General features: G+C 42.2%; 1 protein-coding gene across 1 annotated transcript in view; it reads left to right on the top strand.

Moving 5' to 3' along the window:
• Positions 1 to 1,995: 1,995 nt before the first annotated feature.
• Positions 1,996 to 18,918, top strand: part of rtn4rl1a (reticulon 4 receptor-like 1a) — a 120,633-nt gene continuing 103,710 nt past the window's right edge. Inside the window, exon 1 of the mRNA XM_033634889.2 lies at positions 1,996 to 2,231. Coding sequence (XP_033490780.1) covers positions 2,219 to 2,231 — 13 coding nt within the window. The 5' untranslated portion in view covers positions 1,996 to 2,218. The remainder of the gene's footprint in view (positions 2,232 to 18,918) is intronic.

Raw genomic sequence — 18,918 nt, 5'->3', positions numbered from 1 at the left:
GATCCAGTACTAAAAGGAGGAGCTGTGAACACTGCAGTCTGTTGATTGGTCAATAGCAGATGGTCACTCTGCTCAGGGCTGAGTTGTGGCTGGTTTGAGGCTCATGTAACCGCTGTTCATACCGTGGAGAGTTTTATCAATAAACTGTAACTATAACATGAAAGGATGTTTTGTTGCCTCTTACAGCAGCTGGAGTGTGAGAAAATATGACTTAATTTACTGGGCTGACTGCCAGCGACTTTTAAGGTGGAACGTTAACTTGTAATGTTACTCAATGCATGAGTTGACGACATGAATCCATCAACATACCTTAAATTTCACTGACAGGTTTGACCATCACTTTAGTTTTTATATGACATACACTTTTAGTCATGAGTGGATCGTCACGTGTTGAAATATATTAATACTGCATATATTCTAATCCTCACTCAGAAAAAAAAAAAAGAGCCGTGGAGTGTTGTTCCTGTGGGCTCCGGCAACCCCACTTCCTGAGCGTAACTGTGCACATAGGGATCTTTGTCTTTGTTTAGATTATACTTTACGTAAGATTCCACACTGTATATCCAACACATTCTCACTATGACCTTGTCACGTATTCATGCTTCAACAGCAAACGCACATGGTTGGGTTTGGCTTTATAATCTTACAGGACGCAAACACCACTCTCTCGGGTGAAAGTCGGTGTTTGTTGGACCCATCCACCCCAGTTGGACTTTAGCTGCCTTAAATTTTGTCCTTGTCCCGCCACATTTCCCCCCGACGCTGCCAGGCACTGTTAAACTATAACGGCAACTGGCCGCGTATCACGCTGACGTTAAAGGACACCTTTTTTTGTTGGTTACTGATGCTGCAAGTCACTGCCAAAGTGCCGGATTTCGACGACATCAGCGTGAGACCGGGTGTCGTATATCTTATAATTTCAAATATATTGTCTTTTTTTTCCAGCAATGTCTTTGCAATGTTTTTTTTCTTCCATTCTGGTATACCATCTTGTAATGTGCAAGCCATTTGTTGTGTTCTCTTCCCCTAATGGTCCAATTCTGAATTATTATACATGTATTATAAACCTCACACAACATGCTCTGGCAGTACTGTATCGTATTTAATTATGCCAATAAAGCAATTTTGAATTGGAGAGACAGTGAGGTAGAGAATAAAAGGGAAATGAGAGAAAGCAAAACAGAGAAGAAGAAGAACAGAAAAACAGTAATTGAATTGTAATTGAGGCTCTGGCAATATTGTTTATGCAACATTTACGCCTGTAAAGCATGCTGAATTGTTGAAATTGAATTGAGGGAGATACAGGAGCGGTAGACACTCACTTGGACATAAGTGGATGAGTGGAAGATTATTTTAATAAGAGAGCCCATAACTGCTTCATCAACAACATACTGAATGCTTCTTGCCTGTCATGCCAGAGAAGCGCGCACACACGCGCGCACACACACACGCGCGCGCACACACACACACACACACACACACACACACAGATAGAGAGGGAGGGAGGGAGAGAGGAGAGAGATGTTTTGGCTTTCATCAGTCACATCTCGCTGTTGGAGGGGGATTGAAGCGGCTGCCTTGGAGCTCTCCGGTAACGGAGACAGTAGACGGCACTGACTCACACTGACGATCCACACACAGCACATTGCAGACTCTACCTGCCCTGCAACCTGTCAGGAGGAAGACGACAATGAAGACATAAAGGAACTTTCCTCTGTTTTTTTGTGGGACCGTTTTCCACCCGCTGTTGACAGCAGGCTTCTCTTAAATCCGGGCATCACATAAAGTCAGCATGCATGTTATTGATTCATAAACACCAGATGGCGGTGAGTTGAAATATCAGTGAAACACATCTGAGTGTGTTGGGACGGGACAAGGTGGTTTTTAATCACCTCTTTCGTTACAACTGCGGACGACAAAACTTCCTTTGTCGGACCTTCTGTTTTCGTCTTTAATTTTGTCAAACATCACCCGACCTCCTTCTCCTCCTCCTCCTCCTCCTCCTCCTCCTTCACCACCACCTCCTCCACCTCCAACCGTCTTCACTTGATAAAACAACAGCCGCCGCGGAGACAAGACTACAGCCTGCCTGCCTGCCTGCCAGCGGTCAAAGGGAATCAAAATAACAATTAAGCGAACAGCAGCACAGGATTGGACCCTCACAAGGATGCTACTCCAGCACAGACACCACTAGACGGTCCAAACAGCCGCTGCCAATATGTTCAGGCGAGGTAAGAGAAAGAGGAATACACTTGTTTTTGTTGCTGATAGCGCGTGCGGCTGGGCTGCTTATCGATGTGTGTGTGAGTTTGTTCAAATTCCTGGAGTGTTTTTTTAATTAGTATTTTTAAATGTTGGCTTAAAGGAGTCGCAGCTACAGAAGCCCCTCTGTGATTCACCTTAACAACTTACCAGCCCTCCTTTATCCGCGCTGGCGGCCGGGAATGGGAAGGGAATTAAATATTTATCCACTTCATGTAAAAATTATTCTTAAAATAGCGAACCGCTGCCGCACTGCAGTTTGTAGGACTTGCCTGCACGAGGACGGCTGGTGCTGTTGCTGCGCGCGCCAGTGTGCGAAATGGGAAGAGAGCGCGTGAAGATGAAATTGTTGGGGAAAAGTTAACAATTGTGCTTTTTGTTGCAAAAGTTTGACCCGTTTGGGCACTTTGTGTGCGCGTGCACCTTTGGTTGAAATGTGCGCGCTTGTGTGTGTGCGTATGTATGTGTATGCATGTGTGTGCGCGCGCGTGTGTGTGTGGTTATATTGGCGTGACAGAATGAGACGCCCAGCCTACCAACAGCAGGATATTTTGACTTCTGTCTGCGCCAAGGGAGAGGGTGGCTCTCCCGGTGGACCGGAAGGCAAGTGAACAACAGCACGCGCCCAGCACCTGGCTGTTTACTATCACACTGGCACGCGGCTGTTTTGTGGTGAGAAAAGGTATTAAGTTTTACCAGGATGACCTTGCCTTGTGTGTGTGTGTGTGTGTGTGTGTGTGTGTTGACAGGGAGGCTCCAACCCCACTGTCAGCTTCCTTTTTCTGCGCGTGCGTGCGTACATGAACTTGCACGTGTGTGACACAATTGCCATCACTTTTAATAAATCTTAAAAAGCCACAAACTTGTGTTCCATGTTAAAAAAATAGATTTTTTTTGACAAGAATTTGTGAAATATAAACGCACACACAAACATACAAGACAGAGAAACATTTTTAAAGTATTTGTGGAGTGGTGACTCATCTGCTAATCCACCCCCTTTACAAAAAAAAAAAAAAAAAAAAAAAATTACATTGGGGCCTCCCGTGAAAGGCAGATTGTCAGAGCACTGCTTTGTGATGAGTGGAGCGCACGGCTGACTGCACCCTGAGAACATAATAGAAAAACATTCTTTAATAGAGACACTGGAAGTCTGTCATTTGTCATATCAATGCAGCCCAACGCAGAGGAGGGAAACAACACGTGTACATCCATGCACATCATTATCTATTAGCTCACTTGGTTGGCCCGAGTCAGGGCACAAGCTGGGCGATCTCCTCATTAAGGGTGGGACCTAATGGGCTTGACAGAGGGCTGATTAGTGCTGTCAATGTATATGTGCGTATGTATGACAGAGCAAAAGGAAGACAGAGGGAGCGCTTGCTGGCTGGAGGCAGACAAGCTTTAATTTTAATCTTCCTGTAATTTCAGATGGATAGCACCCACCCACATACACACACGACAAACAGCGGTGATGGCTGATGCGGTGTGCTTTGTATCTCCTCCTACAAATATGTGGCTGTCAGTAACAATAATAAAATTCAGAGTAATTGTGCAGTCTGCCTGAGATACAGTTATCTATGTCTGTCACCTTTACCCACAGTATCTCTCTGCGGTGGGATGAAACAAGAGAGAGGGAGTGAGGAGAAGGAGGGGAAGTGTTTCTGTGTAATGAAAACTCCCTCTCTCTTTCTCTCTTTGTGTGTGTTTCTCATTCTTTCTCTATCTCTCTGCTTGGCCAGTTCCCGCTGCCAGCCTCAGTCTGAGAGGAGAGAGGCCTGGCAGGCTGATTGGCCACTAGGCTGGCTGGTTTGGGTAGCTGCCGAAGCTTTGTTTCCCGGCTTGTTTGAAGCTGGATTTGTTTCCCTTACTTGACTTTGCCTCTGTCTCCAACTCTTAAGTTGTCTCTCTCTTTATCTACAGCTTTTCACAGTCACGTACGCGCTGACACTGGGTGAACAAAACACATGCCTTAAAATTAGTTATGAAAAGAAAAGCTCTTGTATTGAGAAAGACACAAATGAAAGGCTTTATTATGCTCTGTCACAGTCTGTAAAAGTGCACAAACTCAGTGCCGCATTTGGAGTTTTATGTTTTCAGCTCGGCCTGCAGCTAACGATTGCTTTTATTATTCATCTGCTCCTTATTTTCTTTTCAATTAATCAGGTTGTGTCCATTAATGTCAGAAGATCCTCACATTTTAACAGCCACAACATGCCACTTTAGCTTGAAAAAAATCACTGAAATAATTCATAGATTATGAAAATAGCTGCTGAATGATTTGGTCAATTAATGATTCATTAATTTAGCTCCATTTTCTCCACTGTTACAGTTTATTAGTATCTTTAAGTTATGAATTCACACCGTTTTATTGTCTTGCTACACATGACTAAAAGCATCTAGTTTTTTCATGCCTCTGCACTGGAGACAGTTGCCTCCGGATGCATCGTGTTTTCAGGTTGTCCGTCCTTCCCTTCATTCTCATGAATGCGACATTTCAGGAACACCTTATGGCACAAACGTCCACCAGGACTCAACAATGAACTGATCAGAATTAGGTCGCCAAAGGTCACAGTAACCTCACAAACATTTTTGGCCATAACTCAAGAATTCAAATGCTAACTATTTTACACAAATGTCTAACAGAATAAAATGATAAAGTGATGATGTTTTACATCCAAAAGGTCAAAGGTCAGCTTCACTGTGACATCATATGTAAAAAACATATTTTCTGGCCATTACTTAACAGCATAACCTGAGTCCATCTTAAAACTGTGGTGATTGTTTAGATCTTCTCTCCTGGCGGGTTGAGGATGTGTGTGATGCATCCATGTGTTAGAATTTGGAGCTCCTTTGCAGCAATGTCCACATTTGAAGCACTGTCAACTGTCATGGTGACATATGGATACATAGGAAATGGCAACTTGACCGTTTCAAGTCGGCATACAGCCGCGAGGCACTAATTCTGGTTTTTCCCTTTAGAAAAATGCAGACTCGCAGCTTTTTGCTGAATCTGATGCATCTGGTAAGCTCATGATTTCAGTCGGAAAACGCCGCCATTCAGTGCAAACACTTACGAGCCGACCTGATCCGCAGTCAGAATGCGTGGATCATTTTAAGAGTCAACATGACAGTGATGGATCAGATGAGCAAATCAATTGCAACAGATCGATACAAAGACCTTTCTTAGGGATATGGAAGCACTTTGATAGACAGGGTTTTCTTTAAAGAATTGAATAATGGCACCGCACCATCGTAGTCTCCATCAAAATCAGCCCCATCGCTCTCCTTTCAAACAAGGCTACATAATTTCAGGCCATTATGGCATTTTAGAATGAAATACACAGTAAAATTGATGGCATCATTTGAGGCTTTCTGGGGAGACTCCTCAGAGAGTTTGTTAATCACCAAAGTGCCGTCCTCAGGAATTTTATGCGTTAAGAGTTTTCAGAAATATCTAAGATTAAATACCTCAGATTAGGGTATGCAGACATTTGATAAACGAGCTGTGGCAATACATAAAGTGATAAATACACTGATTTTGAAAACATTGTGGGTTGAAGGCAGTTTGAGTTAAAGCGATGACAATATAATCTATGGTTTGGTGCACATAGAGCTTTGCTGCCTGTGTCAGGAGTCAGGAGTATGCTACACATCTTTTAGCCTTTATGTGTGTACATTTTGGCAAACTGGCACTTAACAGTATACCAAATTTGACTTCCTGTTTTTAGTACACCCATGAATTCACAGATAAATACTTTAATATGGAGGAAAAATTAAAAACATAATGACTCTCAGGCCAGTTTTAGCAAATTACAACAAGCGTATAATGAGCATTTTCATGATGTCTAAGCAGATTTCTGAATGGTCATTTGGGATGGACAGCGGAGATATTGATTTGCATGGGAATTCTTAGTCACGCTGAATCTAATACGTCTCATGTCTGTGTGTTCAGATTTGACAGTATCTGCCTCACGTCGCTCCCTCGCTGCCCCTCCTTCAACATCTGCTCTAAACAATTCATGAGGACTGCAGAACAGCATGTAGCGTCTATGGATTTAATGGTGTTTGTGTGTCACATTACGACACACACGTTCAATTTATATGGATGACAGCATGATTCCAGGGCTTTGAAATGTGTGTAAAGTCCTACTTCTTGACTTGGGAAACTCGAACTTCTAAAAAGGCACGACACTGTCTCTTCTCCTTCTTATCATTACCTCTTAATATGATTCCATCCTCTCGCTCTCGGCCCCCGCCAATGAATATACTGTAATCCACGAATATGTGCAATATCTGAGGAATGTTCTGTGATATTACCTTCAGCCATGATAATATATAACGAACTTCAGCTCAGTACTGAAATCCACTGATCAATATCAATATACGATGGTAAAATTGCAAGTCACTGTTCATTCAGATTATAGCCTCAACCTCGCTTGAGGGCCAATGGCTTTGTCAGGGCCCAAATGTGAATAAAGTCTGGCGTGATTATAAAACCTTCCAGCAGTGTTACGCAGTTCCTGCTCAACTTGAGCCTTAACGAATGAGACATTGCAACATACTGTATGTTCATGCACAAGTGCTGACCTGCATGTAAGTCACACATGTTAATGCAGTTGAAATAACTTGTCATCATCACACCTACTTTTCTCATAGGATGCATTTTTATTTTATCTGATGGCATTCCGACAAAACTCATGTCACATCCTTACTTTGTCTCTCCGAGTTGACAGTTGCATTGGCACACGCATACATTTTGCCTGCGGGCCGTTGTCAAGTCTACAGTCAAAACAATTAGAAGCTGCTGTTGCGTGTGTGTGTGTGTGTGTGTGTGTGTGTTTACTTGCATCTATGATAGCCTTGGTGGATGATAATAACATATGGATTAGTGACAAAATGTTTATTCGGGTCGTGAAGCACCAAATGGTGGGGTAATTGAGTGCTGAGATTGATCCAAATTTGCTCTTGCAGTGCCGACATCCTGAGGCGGCGGACAGATTTTACAGATTAGGCAGAGGGACACAATATAGGCTATGTGGCACTTTGTGTGGATTCTGTGGATATATCATATTAGAGAGCTAAATCATCTTGGGATTTGATGACTGGAATGGAATTTATATGATAATCAATTAGATCTCTAATGCAAGTCACAGCGGAGAACAGGATGAAACGCATCACCACACACACCGCCTCACACAGCGAGCGTCCGTGCGATGGCTGTGCATATCAATGACCTTTGCAACCGCTCCTTCTGCCTGATCTCAAGGTCACTCACAGACTCCTTTCTTCTGCTGTATCCTGAGCTCAGTGTGGTCTGCCTGCTGAATTCTATTTCATCATTAAGTTGCACAACAATTTTCTGGAACGTGCGCAGCGTTCACAATCAATACACCGTGTTTAAATGCGTTAAAATAATTACAGGGACTGATGTTTTACAGCTCAGAGCTTCTTAGCTGGTGAACTCTCACAAACACAATGCAAAAAAAGAAAAAGAAAGAGAAACAGTTAATGAGCAGGAATTGTTTTGATGCTAAATAAACAAACACCAAGTGTTACAAAATTATGCTGCACAGAGCATGAAATGGCATTTCACAATGACCCTGTGGTGTTTTATTTCAACTGTCTTGCCAGACGAAGCTCTATCCCACACTCATCTTTACATTCAAATATACTGCTCTGCACTTTCAGTATGTTTCACCAGGTTACAGTGCAAGTTGATGGAGCCAGCCATCAGATAGTGGTAAAAACCATAAGGCCAGCACATCAAAATGAAATGGTTTTTGGCACTACTTGTATAATTGTCGCTGCAGCAAAGTTGTTGCTGAATTGTTGGTAAATATGGTGCACTAACTTGTTTATGAGTCACCGAGGTTCACCTTGAGAGCCGGTGACACACACACACACACACACACACACACACGCACACACACACACACACACACACACACACACACACACACACACACACACACACACACACACACAGCAGGAAGGTCTTTTGCGAATGGAGTGCCCAATCAAATGAGACATTAATCCCTATCAGGAGCCCTGTGGAGGCCTCTGATTGTGGGTTTATTTAGCAACAGCTATGGCTAGTTGTGCATATACTGTATGTGTGTGTTTATTTGTGTGCATTATATACAGAGACACAGAGTGAGATTATGGTTACATGGGTATGAGAAAGTTTTCGGATGAAAGGGATACAGATGTGTGTGATCGCATGGCAAGAACACACAATCATAAGGATTTTGTGAGTGTGTGTGTTTGTGTGTGAGCATCAGGAATCGTTAGTGTAAATGTCAGAGTTGGAGGACTAGAGTTATACTTTAAACCGAGCAGATGCTGACGCAGACATGTAGAAAGAGAGGAAAGATGGAGAGAAAGTGTGAGACAGAAAGATGGACACAGGAAGAAACTGAATGATGATTTAGAAACAGCCTTCACCTGGAGGATGAGGGAATGAACAGAGAGAGAGCCGGTGGCGGGTGAAAACTGAGCTGATGGGAGCTGATTGTGTGTGTGTGTGTGTGTGTGTGTGTGTGTGTGTGTGTGTGTGTTTCAGGCTGACTTTCAGTTTCTCCATCTTTGGACCAGGAACTTTGGTATTTTCTTGTCTCCAGAGGGAGAGACAGTTGGACAAACCAATCGCTTCAAGCGGCGTCCTTGTTTGCTGACTGAAGTGTATGAGCCACTATTATTCATGTTAACGCTGGCCTGGCTTATCTTATATTATAAGATAAGATAAGCCTTCATTGATCCCCAGAGGGTATACTCGGGTTGTTGCAGCAGCAGCTGCGGCAGCTCAAGGACAGTAATAAGTACAGATAAATAGAGGAAGTGAATAATAATAGATATAAAACTAGAATGAGAATAGAAGTAAAAATAGAAACAATACAGGAGCAATTAAAGGCAAAGCCAAGTATAGTATACGTAAACAGCGCACACCAGACAGTGTGCAGTAAAACAGTGTAATATAGTATGGTATATAAGATCTAGTATAAGATAAAATGTCGGGGGTGGGAGGGTGTCGGGTGCTTTGAATTGTGAAAATCCAGCAGTGGTTGACATGTTGTGGAGGGGGTGGCATCATGACATTTGAAACCATAAACTTAAAATGTCAGTGAGATGAGAAGATGGATATCAATCTCATGTCTGTGCATAAAGTACATAACTAGAGTGGCTTAGCTTAGCATTAAAGAAGTGTTTCACTGCTGGAAAGATGGTCTTTTCATAAAACTCGGCTGTGTATGCAGAAAAAGACGCAAATACTTTTGAAATTGGTGCAATATGACCAGAGAAAACAGAGAAAAAGGGCTGTGGCATTTGCTTTTACTTAAGAGGCAGAAAACCTACAACTGCCAGAATGCAATGCGCCACACTGGACCCATGAATACTCCCACTGGTTGGTGACATAATATGAGCTTGGTCATTTTGACACAGGAAATGGCACTGTCTAGTTTTACTGTTTCATCTGAGTTTGGTCTGTGTTTGAGAGAGTAAGGGTGCTTTCACACCTGCCCTGTTTGGTTTGGTTTGGTTTGGTTTGGTTCGACCTAACTAAGTTTGCCCCCTAAGTGCAGTTCATTTGGGCAGGTATGAACACAGCAATCGCACTTGGATGTGCACCAAAACAACCAGACTGAGACCTTCTTGAAGAGGTGGTATCGACCCGGTTACAAATGAACTCTAGTGTGGTGCATTTATTTTGGCAAGAACGTGTTCTGAATCAACTGCAGTCGCATTACGCATTGTTATGGTTAAACAAGCATGAGCATGTTACAGTCCTGGAGGATTATTAATGTGCGCCTCCTCCTGTTAATATGCACATTCAGCACACAACATTGTTTTCTAGTTGGAGCGGCACCTCGCTTTCAAACTGTATGGTTTGCCTAAAATGAACAATGACAGCAATATAGTCCACGATGAGCAGCGCTAAAGTCAACCTGCGTAGTTGTCCCTCCATTGTGACATTAGAAAGTGTCACATTTATCTTGCAAGTGTACTCTTCTTCAACGTTTTTTTTACTTCCTGGGTTTTGCCAACATGGAAATTCTGACGAATCAAGAGCAGCTTTCTCACACAAGGCATTTGATCTGGTCGGCTTGTAAATGCTGCCGTGAGAACACGAACCAACTCTAGGCAGTTATGCAACTTTGTAACAAAATGAATCCCTGATTCGCACCAAAGCAAGACAACTCTAGGTCTGAAAGCACCCTAAGAGTCCGCTTCTATACTCTTTGTGTCTCTGGTAGTGGGCATATGACAATGTGGAAGTACACTCTGTAGTTTGAGGAACTGTCCTAAAGCCAGCAAAAATCCACCAGATGCTATGAAACTTGTCATCCGGCAGATTTTGGCTGAGAAATGAGCAGGGAGATCTGGGGCGCTGGCAAGACGGAGGAACGTTTACCATAGTTCACTGACACATACTAACAACACTGATAGATACGAAGCTGGTTAACAATCGTTAAAGTATCCCTGTAAGGCTCAAGGCAGGAGGAAACATCTAGTTTGACTCTATCTTAAGTTAAAAAATATGCCTAAATACAACTTAAGCTTACAAACTTAAAACCTGTACATGTATAGAAATGTGTGACTGTAAGGGGAGTTACATGTTTGAGCTCTTTCATGTGACAGCAGTTCCTCCATCCAGCTTTAATGCAGGTTGCCAGATTGGTGAGCACTTTAGTCCCTGAGCAGGCACACTGATACTAAACTGCTCAACTTACATGATGACATGACAGTGCACGCTGCTTTTGTTTGCCAAGAAACAGATCCAACATGAAACTCCCCCTTAAAACCACAAGCTGTTGTTTTTTACATCATCAAAAATTTGTTTAACAAGATACAAGCATGTCAGTTTGTGAGCTTTAAAAGTTTTGTAAGGCCTTGATGCATCGCATTGCTTTTTTTGTTAAACCTGTATCCTCTTTGTTGAATCGTTGCCAGACAAACACCTAATCACCTGTCGTTAGCTGAACTGTTTTTTTACTGTGAAGTAAACTCACAGATCTATAGATTAAAGTCTGGCGGAGGACACTTGCTCTGGCTCTGATTGAGTGGGAGAGGCTGTTCCCATTTGGAAACGGAGATCCGTGTGGGTGCATGAGACCCTCAGAAATCACAGGGAGTACCACCAGCTGGTGCAGGAGCCTTGCCTGGATGATTATTGGTTCAAGACTTATTTTAGGATGAGTCAGGGAGATTTTGACAATCTGCTCTCAATTCTCAGGCCTAATTGCATTTGGTGAAAATCAGAAAGTAATTGAGGCTACAATTTGTTCAGATATGTTTTGCAGCTTGCCTAGTAGGGCGATGATGCTGTGAGCTAATGTTAGCTTAACACAACCACTTATTGTCATCGCCACTACAGAAGGCCCATCTCAAAATTCATCCCACTGCACAATGGGTAAAAACACACAAAGACGTTGGGCAGTCTTTCTGCTTTCAGTTGCATTGTTTTCAATTTGAGGCATGTAGGGCATGCCTGCAAAAACATGAGGTGCATCAAGTGGGAAAAAGCGAGGCACTCAGCAACACTAAAGCAACGACCAAAACGCTTCACTCTAATTTAAAACCATTACAAAAAGCCGCCCCAGGCTGCTAACATGCGCTCCGTCTGATCAGGGCCTAAGCCTACTTTTTCACTTGGTGCATGAAGTGCACAATTAACCTTGTTCTGCCCAGTGAGATTGATGCTGATATTTAATCTCATTCACAAACAGAAAGCTGGAAGCGTATTGAACTATACCTATAAATTAAAGCCATTACAAATAAATCATACTAGCTCCAAGCTATAAGTCCCATATTTGTACATTATTGCTGATGCATTAGTCAGAAAGTTACACGGCACGTTCCTGAGCACAGTGACAAAAAAGAAAGAAAATCAAATCCTTTGTGTCTAACTCCCATGCAGGATATATCTCCTCTATCCCCCCTCTCCCCTCAAATCTCCTCTCCTCCCATGTCTTCTCCTCTGTAGCTGGTTCACTCTGTACCTGTTGAATAATTGATAGCTGTTTTGGTTTCCGATAAGGCGTTTGGGGTCCACAGCTCTCAGCAGTATGGGCTTGCTGCTTTCCTCACGGCAGATCACACGGCTCAGTCCATCCTTTCACTCTTTTCCTTTTCTTCGCTCCTGTTTTTATCTTGTCTTCTACCATCCCACATTATTCTGAGATGCGCCACTCACATTCCCTGTAACATGTTTGCACATGTACTGTATTGTAGGCAACAGCTCTTACCCCAGGTTTTATTCTAGATAAGCTCTTGATATGCATCTTCTTCTGATTACAAACAATCCTGCAAATATGAATAAATAGTTGTTTTCTTTCTGGTTATTACCATGGAAACTGAACTTGTAGAGACAGGAAATAAGTAAATAGGATAAGGTACTTAACATGTCTACATAAGCTGGCTCATACTGCGGCACATGGAGCTTTTTGCATGGGATCAGGATCTGCGCTTTACTCTGGTGTTTACAGGGGTTAGATACAAGAACAGGAACACTCCATGTGAAAGAATTTCAACTTTGAAGTGGATGAGTCATCACTGCAAAGATTTTCTTGAAAGGTGTGTCAAATCGGTGGCATGCCAATGAGCAGCGTTTACAAACTCCCTCCATGCTGTCCATGATATCCCTGTTGGTTAGTTTCAACCTGAGATTTCTGTCCCTCTGAGATAAGCCAGTATCTTGAGACTGTCCTCAAGAGAAAACGACTGCATTAGTTGTTTGTTCAGATGCCCGAGGCTGCGTTTTGGCTTCTGTTAAGTCCTTCAAACTCACAGATCTGTTACTCTAATCGTCCTTCCTTAATTATCATCTCACAGGTGCTGAAACAATACGCCCCTGCCAACGCAGCCCCTTGCCTTTTCTTTTAAGCAGTGCTATTTTCGATCTAAACGCCGACTTATGTGGACCATATTTATGCTTACCTGACAAGAACCACTAGTGGTGACTGGAATTGTAGCTGGTGTCTATCAGGAAGAAAGGCGGAAGTAGCAGGGGGTCGTTTGACAACACTGTCTCACAGAAATACCTGAAATGGACATGACATCTTAACAATGCATTACATGATAGTGGGCACAAAATGTGTTAAAATTAAGTGCTGGCAACATGAAAACAATGACAATGCAAAGTGTAATTTGAACGGGTGAAGTTTTAAACATATCCGTATGGTTCGGTTAAGTTCAGGGAAAGAAAAACACTCTGCTAGGTTTAGAGAACTCAAAAAATTCTTGGTTAATTTAGGAAAAGAAGTGCCTACGTAAAGTTCTTTGCGTAGCTACTTAAAGCCTGTAAAATCATGTAACTATGTTGACTTTTGGTCTCTCATGGGACACACCAGCCTCCTGGTGTTGCGTTTTTGCTGCATTATAGCAGCGCAACACCTTATACTCCAAGGTCGAGTTGGATGGTTAGGTCAGCAAAGCGTGTGATTTTGACACTGCTGATCATTTCTTAATTACAGATAATGTTGATTTATTTATTCATGGCTGCAATGTTTGCCAAGCAAAGTGGATCTGTTTACCATAACACTTGTTCCCAAAACTTAATCAATTTGTTTTTCTGCCTAACCATACCTTAGCTAATCATTGTCTCATATGAACTCTGGACAGTGTCTGAAGAATCAGGTCTGGACATTATCGGGGGTTTCCCTTTCACACATGTGGCACGCATAAGGAGATTGCACGCATCCGAAGCATTCTAACCTACTGGAAATGATCCCTTTGGTTTTAGGCAAGAGATGGCAGGACATCACATGGATTACACCATGGTCATGTACCTGGTTTGTAATTTGATCATGAACAACACAGTCTGTTGCGGCTTCTTGAATTTGTCTGATGATTTTGGTTTCGGCCCTTATCAACAGAAGTTCCCATATCTCATCATCTCTCCAGTTCGACATTTTCGTTGCTGTCTTCGTGTAAATGAGCCTTCTTCTTTATCCTTGCATGTTTGTTTCCTTCTGGTTTGCATGATAAAAGCCGTATGATAGAAACATGATCAAAACGCCCACTCGCTTGCTGTGAATACTCCAAACAATTACCTGCTCTATTCACACACGGGCTCAATCGGACATTACACAGACGTTGGGGAGCTGGCAGAGTAAAGTCTGTTTAATGTCCGATCCAACTGATTTGGACATTTGCGTTCTCACATACAGCTCCTCTGGGTAACGTCTAGATAATTTCATGTTTGCTCTGCGTGTGTGAAAAGTGGCTGATGTTTGCAATAGTAATCTTCGTTATTTGGAAAGTACTGACGATGGTGTGGTCCTGTCAGGGGTGTTAGATAGAAAACTCTAATATTGGTCTGTGTGGACGGCAATGCGTTTGTCTAATGTTAACATTTCTGTCTTCATTAATATATTCAATCATCGAGCTGTGATATTTCTGACTGATGAACCTGCAGTTTGGACTGCAAATGATTTTGCCTCCACTGAGCTCTGTTGTCCTGATTTTGCATTTAAAATGCTCATATCAGAATTCTGATCCCCAGACCTCTTTTATAGTTAACAAATTAATTCAACCTCATATGATCCATTCACATTGAAGCAGTGTTTGTACTTCAGATATTTCATAGTTAAAAGTCATTTTTCATTTATTATTTATGTTGTTTTGTCTGCCCCCGTTCAGCAAATCGCATATGGAGCACTTGAGTATTTGTGTATTAATATGTATGTACAGAAACTGCCTCGCAACCTCCTTTCTTTATTTGTTCCCTTGGCCTCTGAGAGTCTCTCTCTCTGCTGCCTCTCACTCCCTTTCTGCTACCTCTGTGCAGTAAAGTGTTTAGAGCCCTGTATTGGCTGTTACTCAGCATGTGGGGAATTGAAGGAGATGGGTTAAAGAGGGAGAAGAGTTCATCAAACCCAGGACAACAAGTCAATTCCTCCTGATTTACTACATCAATCCCCATCTGTCCCGCACTGTTCCTATACACACACACACAACAAAACACGTGTGTGTCTGCACATACATTATTGCTCCAACAGACACACACACACGTGCTGACTTACTCACAAGCTCCCTTTTACATTTCCCCCTCTCTCTCTCTGTACTGCAGCATAGACAGACAGGAGCGGCAGCAGTAGCAGCTCTTACATAACTACATCACTGCATTAACGAGCCCATCTGCCTCTGACTGGTGCTTACACTTAGAGTTAGAGCTCTGTTCAAATGAAACACACTTAATACAAGTGCACAAGGTATAGGGTCCACCTGCAGTGTCCCTAGAAGCAGGCTGACCAAGTGATACAGACTCATATATGTACCTACTGCTTGTCTTTACTGAGCACATTTTCATTTATTAAAAGGACATATACTCCTTATATATGACCACAGACCAGTGGTCAAGTGACTCGCAAACTTGTCATGTTCAAAACACACTTTATTTTAAAGTACTGTGAATTTCCGGCACAGAGCTTTCATTTTGAAGTGCCATTTCCTGTTGCAGATTGAGTGACTAACTGAAAGATACTGGACAGAGACAACAAACTAGCTCGATGACTCGGCCAAACGCAAGTATGACACTAAATGTATTAAACTGTGTGGACCTTGAACTAATGACAAAAAAGAAATCTGGGCCCTGTGGCTGGACCAGCTGGGAACCACTGCCATAGACTGTGTAAACACTCACTCAACACCCACTGGTTTGTGGACCCTTCGTTGTGAAGCGTCAAGTTTAGCATTTTGGACATCACCATCTTGGATTTTTGGAGCCAGATGTGACAATATTTGGATGAGAGGGTGGAGCTAAGCCTAACGCTAGCTGCTAGCTTGGTTAGCACAATGCACTTACAAATATGGTTAACTGTGATAATGCTAATGGTAATTTTTGCTAGCAAAAAACAGGGACAAATCCATTAAAACAAAATGAGAAAAACTGAATGGGTCCTTTAGCACAACCAAATGTCAAACTTTTTTAGACGACCAAAACATGACAATTAATTTCCAGGAACTGAAAAACACACCGAAACAGTGACAGCTACATCCATACTCTGTGAATCTCGGGTTAGGCCATGTTTATGTTACCTGCCAAACATTGTTGCCATTGATAGCGACTTGTCAATCCACCTGTCACTTATTGCAGCCACGCCCTAAATTATGCGTAACTTTAAGCCTTAATAAAACTTAAAGTGAGTTGTATAAAAATTAACCCCCCTGTACAGTTGTCGTAAATGGGAAACTAGTGATAGAGCCCAAAACTTTTTTGTGGGCATATTGACATGGACATTGACTCGCTGCTGGAGCCTCAAGTGGCCATTAGAGGAACTGCAGTTTTTGGCACTTCAGCGTTAGCTTTATTTTTCAGCCCTGTATGTTGACACTTGTACATGACACTTAAATGACACATGATATGTAGTTATGTTGCTAGTTTTTAACTTTTAAGTTACAATCAAGGCAAAATGCTGTTGACATACACACTCGTCAGTTTATTGGTAAACATAGCTACAATTATTTCAGTCTAATACAGCAGTCCTGTAATGAATCCTGCCTTCTTGATTTTTATAATGTTGACTGTTTGACAAGGGTTCTAATATTTTGTTTGCTCTCACTGACCCAAAAGTGACAGACAAAATATCAGAAACACCTCTCAGTGTAACCCATTACAATTCAACTGCACCTTCAAAACAATTTCAACAAAAATGAGCACTGTTGTATTAAACTGTGTTAGTTTTAGGTCGATGTACCTAATAAACTGTCAACCGAGTGTAGATAACCGTGTCCTTCATCTGATGCTCTTGTCTTTTCTTTGCACTGCTTCCTTTCTTCTCCCTGTCTAGTGCTAACACAATCAGAGGATTAATTTACCGGCAGAAAATAACTAAGCGAATTTTATAATTGAATAATTGTGTAAGTCATTTACTAAGAAAAATGGCAAATATTTCCTGGTCCCAGCAAGTTTGGCTCTGGGAACTTGCAGTGTGTATTTTTCACAGTTCTCTGATGTTTTACCAGCTGAGTTATTCATCAGTAAATGATTGACAAATTCACTGATTAAAATCATTACATGAAGCCCTAACTCTGCACCGTGTATACCATTCAACTGTTCTGTTTTTGGGAATCTGAATCGTACAGCAAATTCCTTCACTCCCAACACACACAGAAATGCACACATCCAAACACAAACACACAGACATTTGCCAGGACCCACTAGTGAGTTTAATGATGCTCATCCTGTTCCATTTTTACTGATGCTAAATCCAAGTCCTGACTAAATTCCTAAATTAGCCCGAGAACAAATAGGGAGAAGCCAAAAATGACTTCACATTGCAAAGCCCACGCATAGGTGCACCGGCATACCACACAAAGACACTGACGCATGAAATGGCTGAAATTACTGTAGAAGCAGCTTCTATTTTGTGGCAGTCCGTGTTTGATGCGTGCTTCAGAGTGATGACAGGAAGTAAAGATGGAGTGATGTGAGAGAACAGGAGATGAGGGACGTGTGTGAAAGTGTTGTTTGTCTGCTGCCACAGCTTGTTTGTGTCTTCAGTCTGAGTCTCATTATAACATGGAGGCACTTGTGTGTGCATGTGAGCACGGTGTGTGTTCACGTGTGTGTGTGTGTGTGTGTGTGTGTGTGTGTGTGTCACAGCCTTACATAACAATCTGATGCTCAGCTGGGGACACTATACCGATGAATCCCAGGACGCCCCTTTTATTGGATCGAGTGTGGAGGTTTTCTGGAACACAACTAAAAAAGTAATCAGAAACGAACTTTTACAGAGCTGGAAAAGTCATAAATGTGTACTCACTCTAATATTCCAGTAAATCAGCATCATTATCATACATCGCTGCACAAACCCACAGTCATTTTTATGACATTACATTTATATTTTAGGCACTGCTGATGCTCTTTCCCAGAATGAGTGAGTCAGAACACTTTAGATGGGCTTTTACATATCTTGTTTTTAGCATTTCTCGTCCTGCCATATTGAATTCATGCCTGGAGATGCTATTTTTGTAGCTTGATTATAAATTACAGTAAATAAAGTACTGTATCTTGTTGATGGAATGACTAAACAGGGGGAATATCAAATCAAGGGAATACATTTAAATCCCTAAACCAACACTGACACCATGTTCCGCAAATTAGAAATAATGTGTACATGATGGGCTCAAGGTACCGGCTGCTATAATCCACAATGAGTTTTCCTTTAATGTAGCGAGCTTTGATTTTATGTCAGCAATCATTCAAAGTGGCGGCGATGAAACATCTCATTTATGGCATGTTTAACAATTGTAAAGAACATTTGCCTTTGAATTATGGAGAGATTATCACAGGTTGATATCATAAGAATGGAGCAGAATGTTCACCCAGAGCTTCCGTATGTGCCGAGGGAGACAACATTAAATGTAGTGAGCTTTAAATAAAAGTGTCAAGACGGTATAGCTATTGTTGACAGAGCTGGTTTATGGGGACGCTGTTGTCCCATGTAAGTGGTGTTTATGGGAGACGTGTCCCTGCAGCATCTGTGTCAGCACAGTTAATGGTGAGGGTTAGGGTGTGTTAGAGGATGATTACTACAACGCTGAACTGATGCGGGGTGGCTCGCTGTTGAAGTGTTACAGCGGTGAGAGGGAGAGAAGGGTGAAGCCATCCACAGTGCACCCTCCGAACTCCCTCTTCCCCCTTTAACCAATACC

This window comes from Epinephelus lanceolatus, chromosome 11 (assembly GCF_041903045.1).
Source record: "Epinephelus lanceolatus isolate andai-2023 chromosome 11, ASM4190304v1, whole genome shotgun sequence".
In the NCBI taxonomy this organism is placed as follows: Eukaryota; Metazoa; Chordata; class Actinopteri; order Perciformes; family Serranidae; genus Epinephelus; species Epinephelus lanceolatus.
This window is presented reverse-complemented; position numbering and strand designations above follow the sequence as displayed.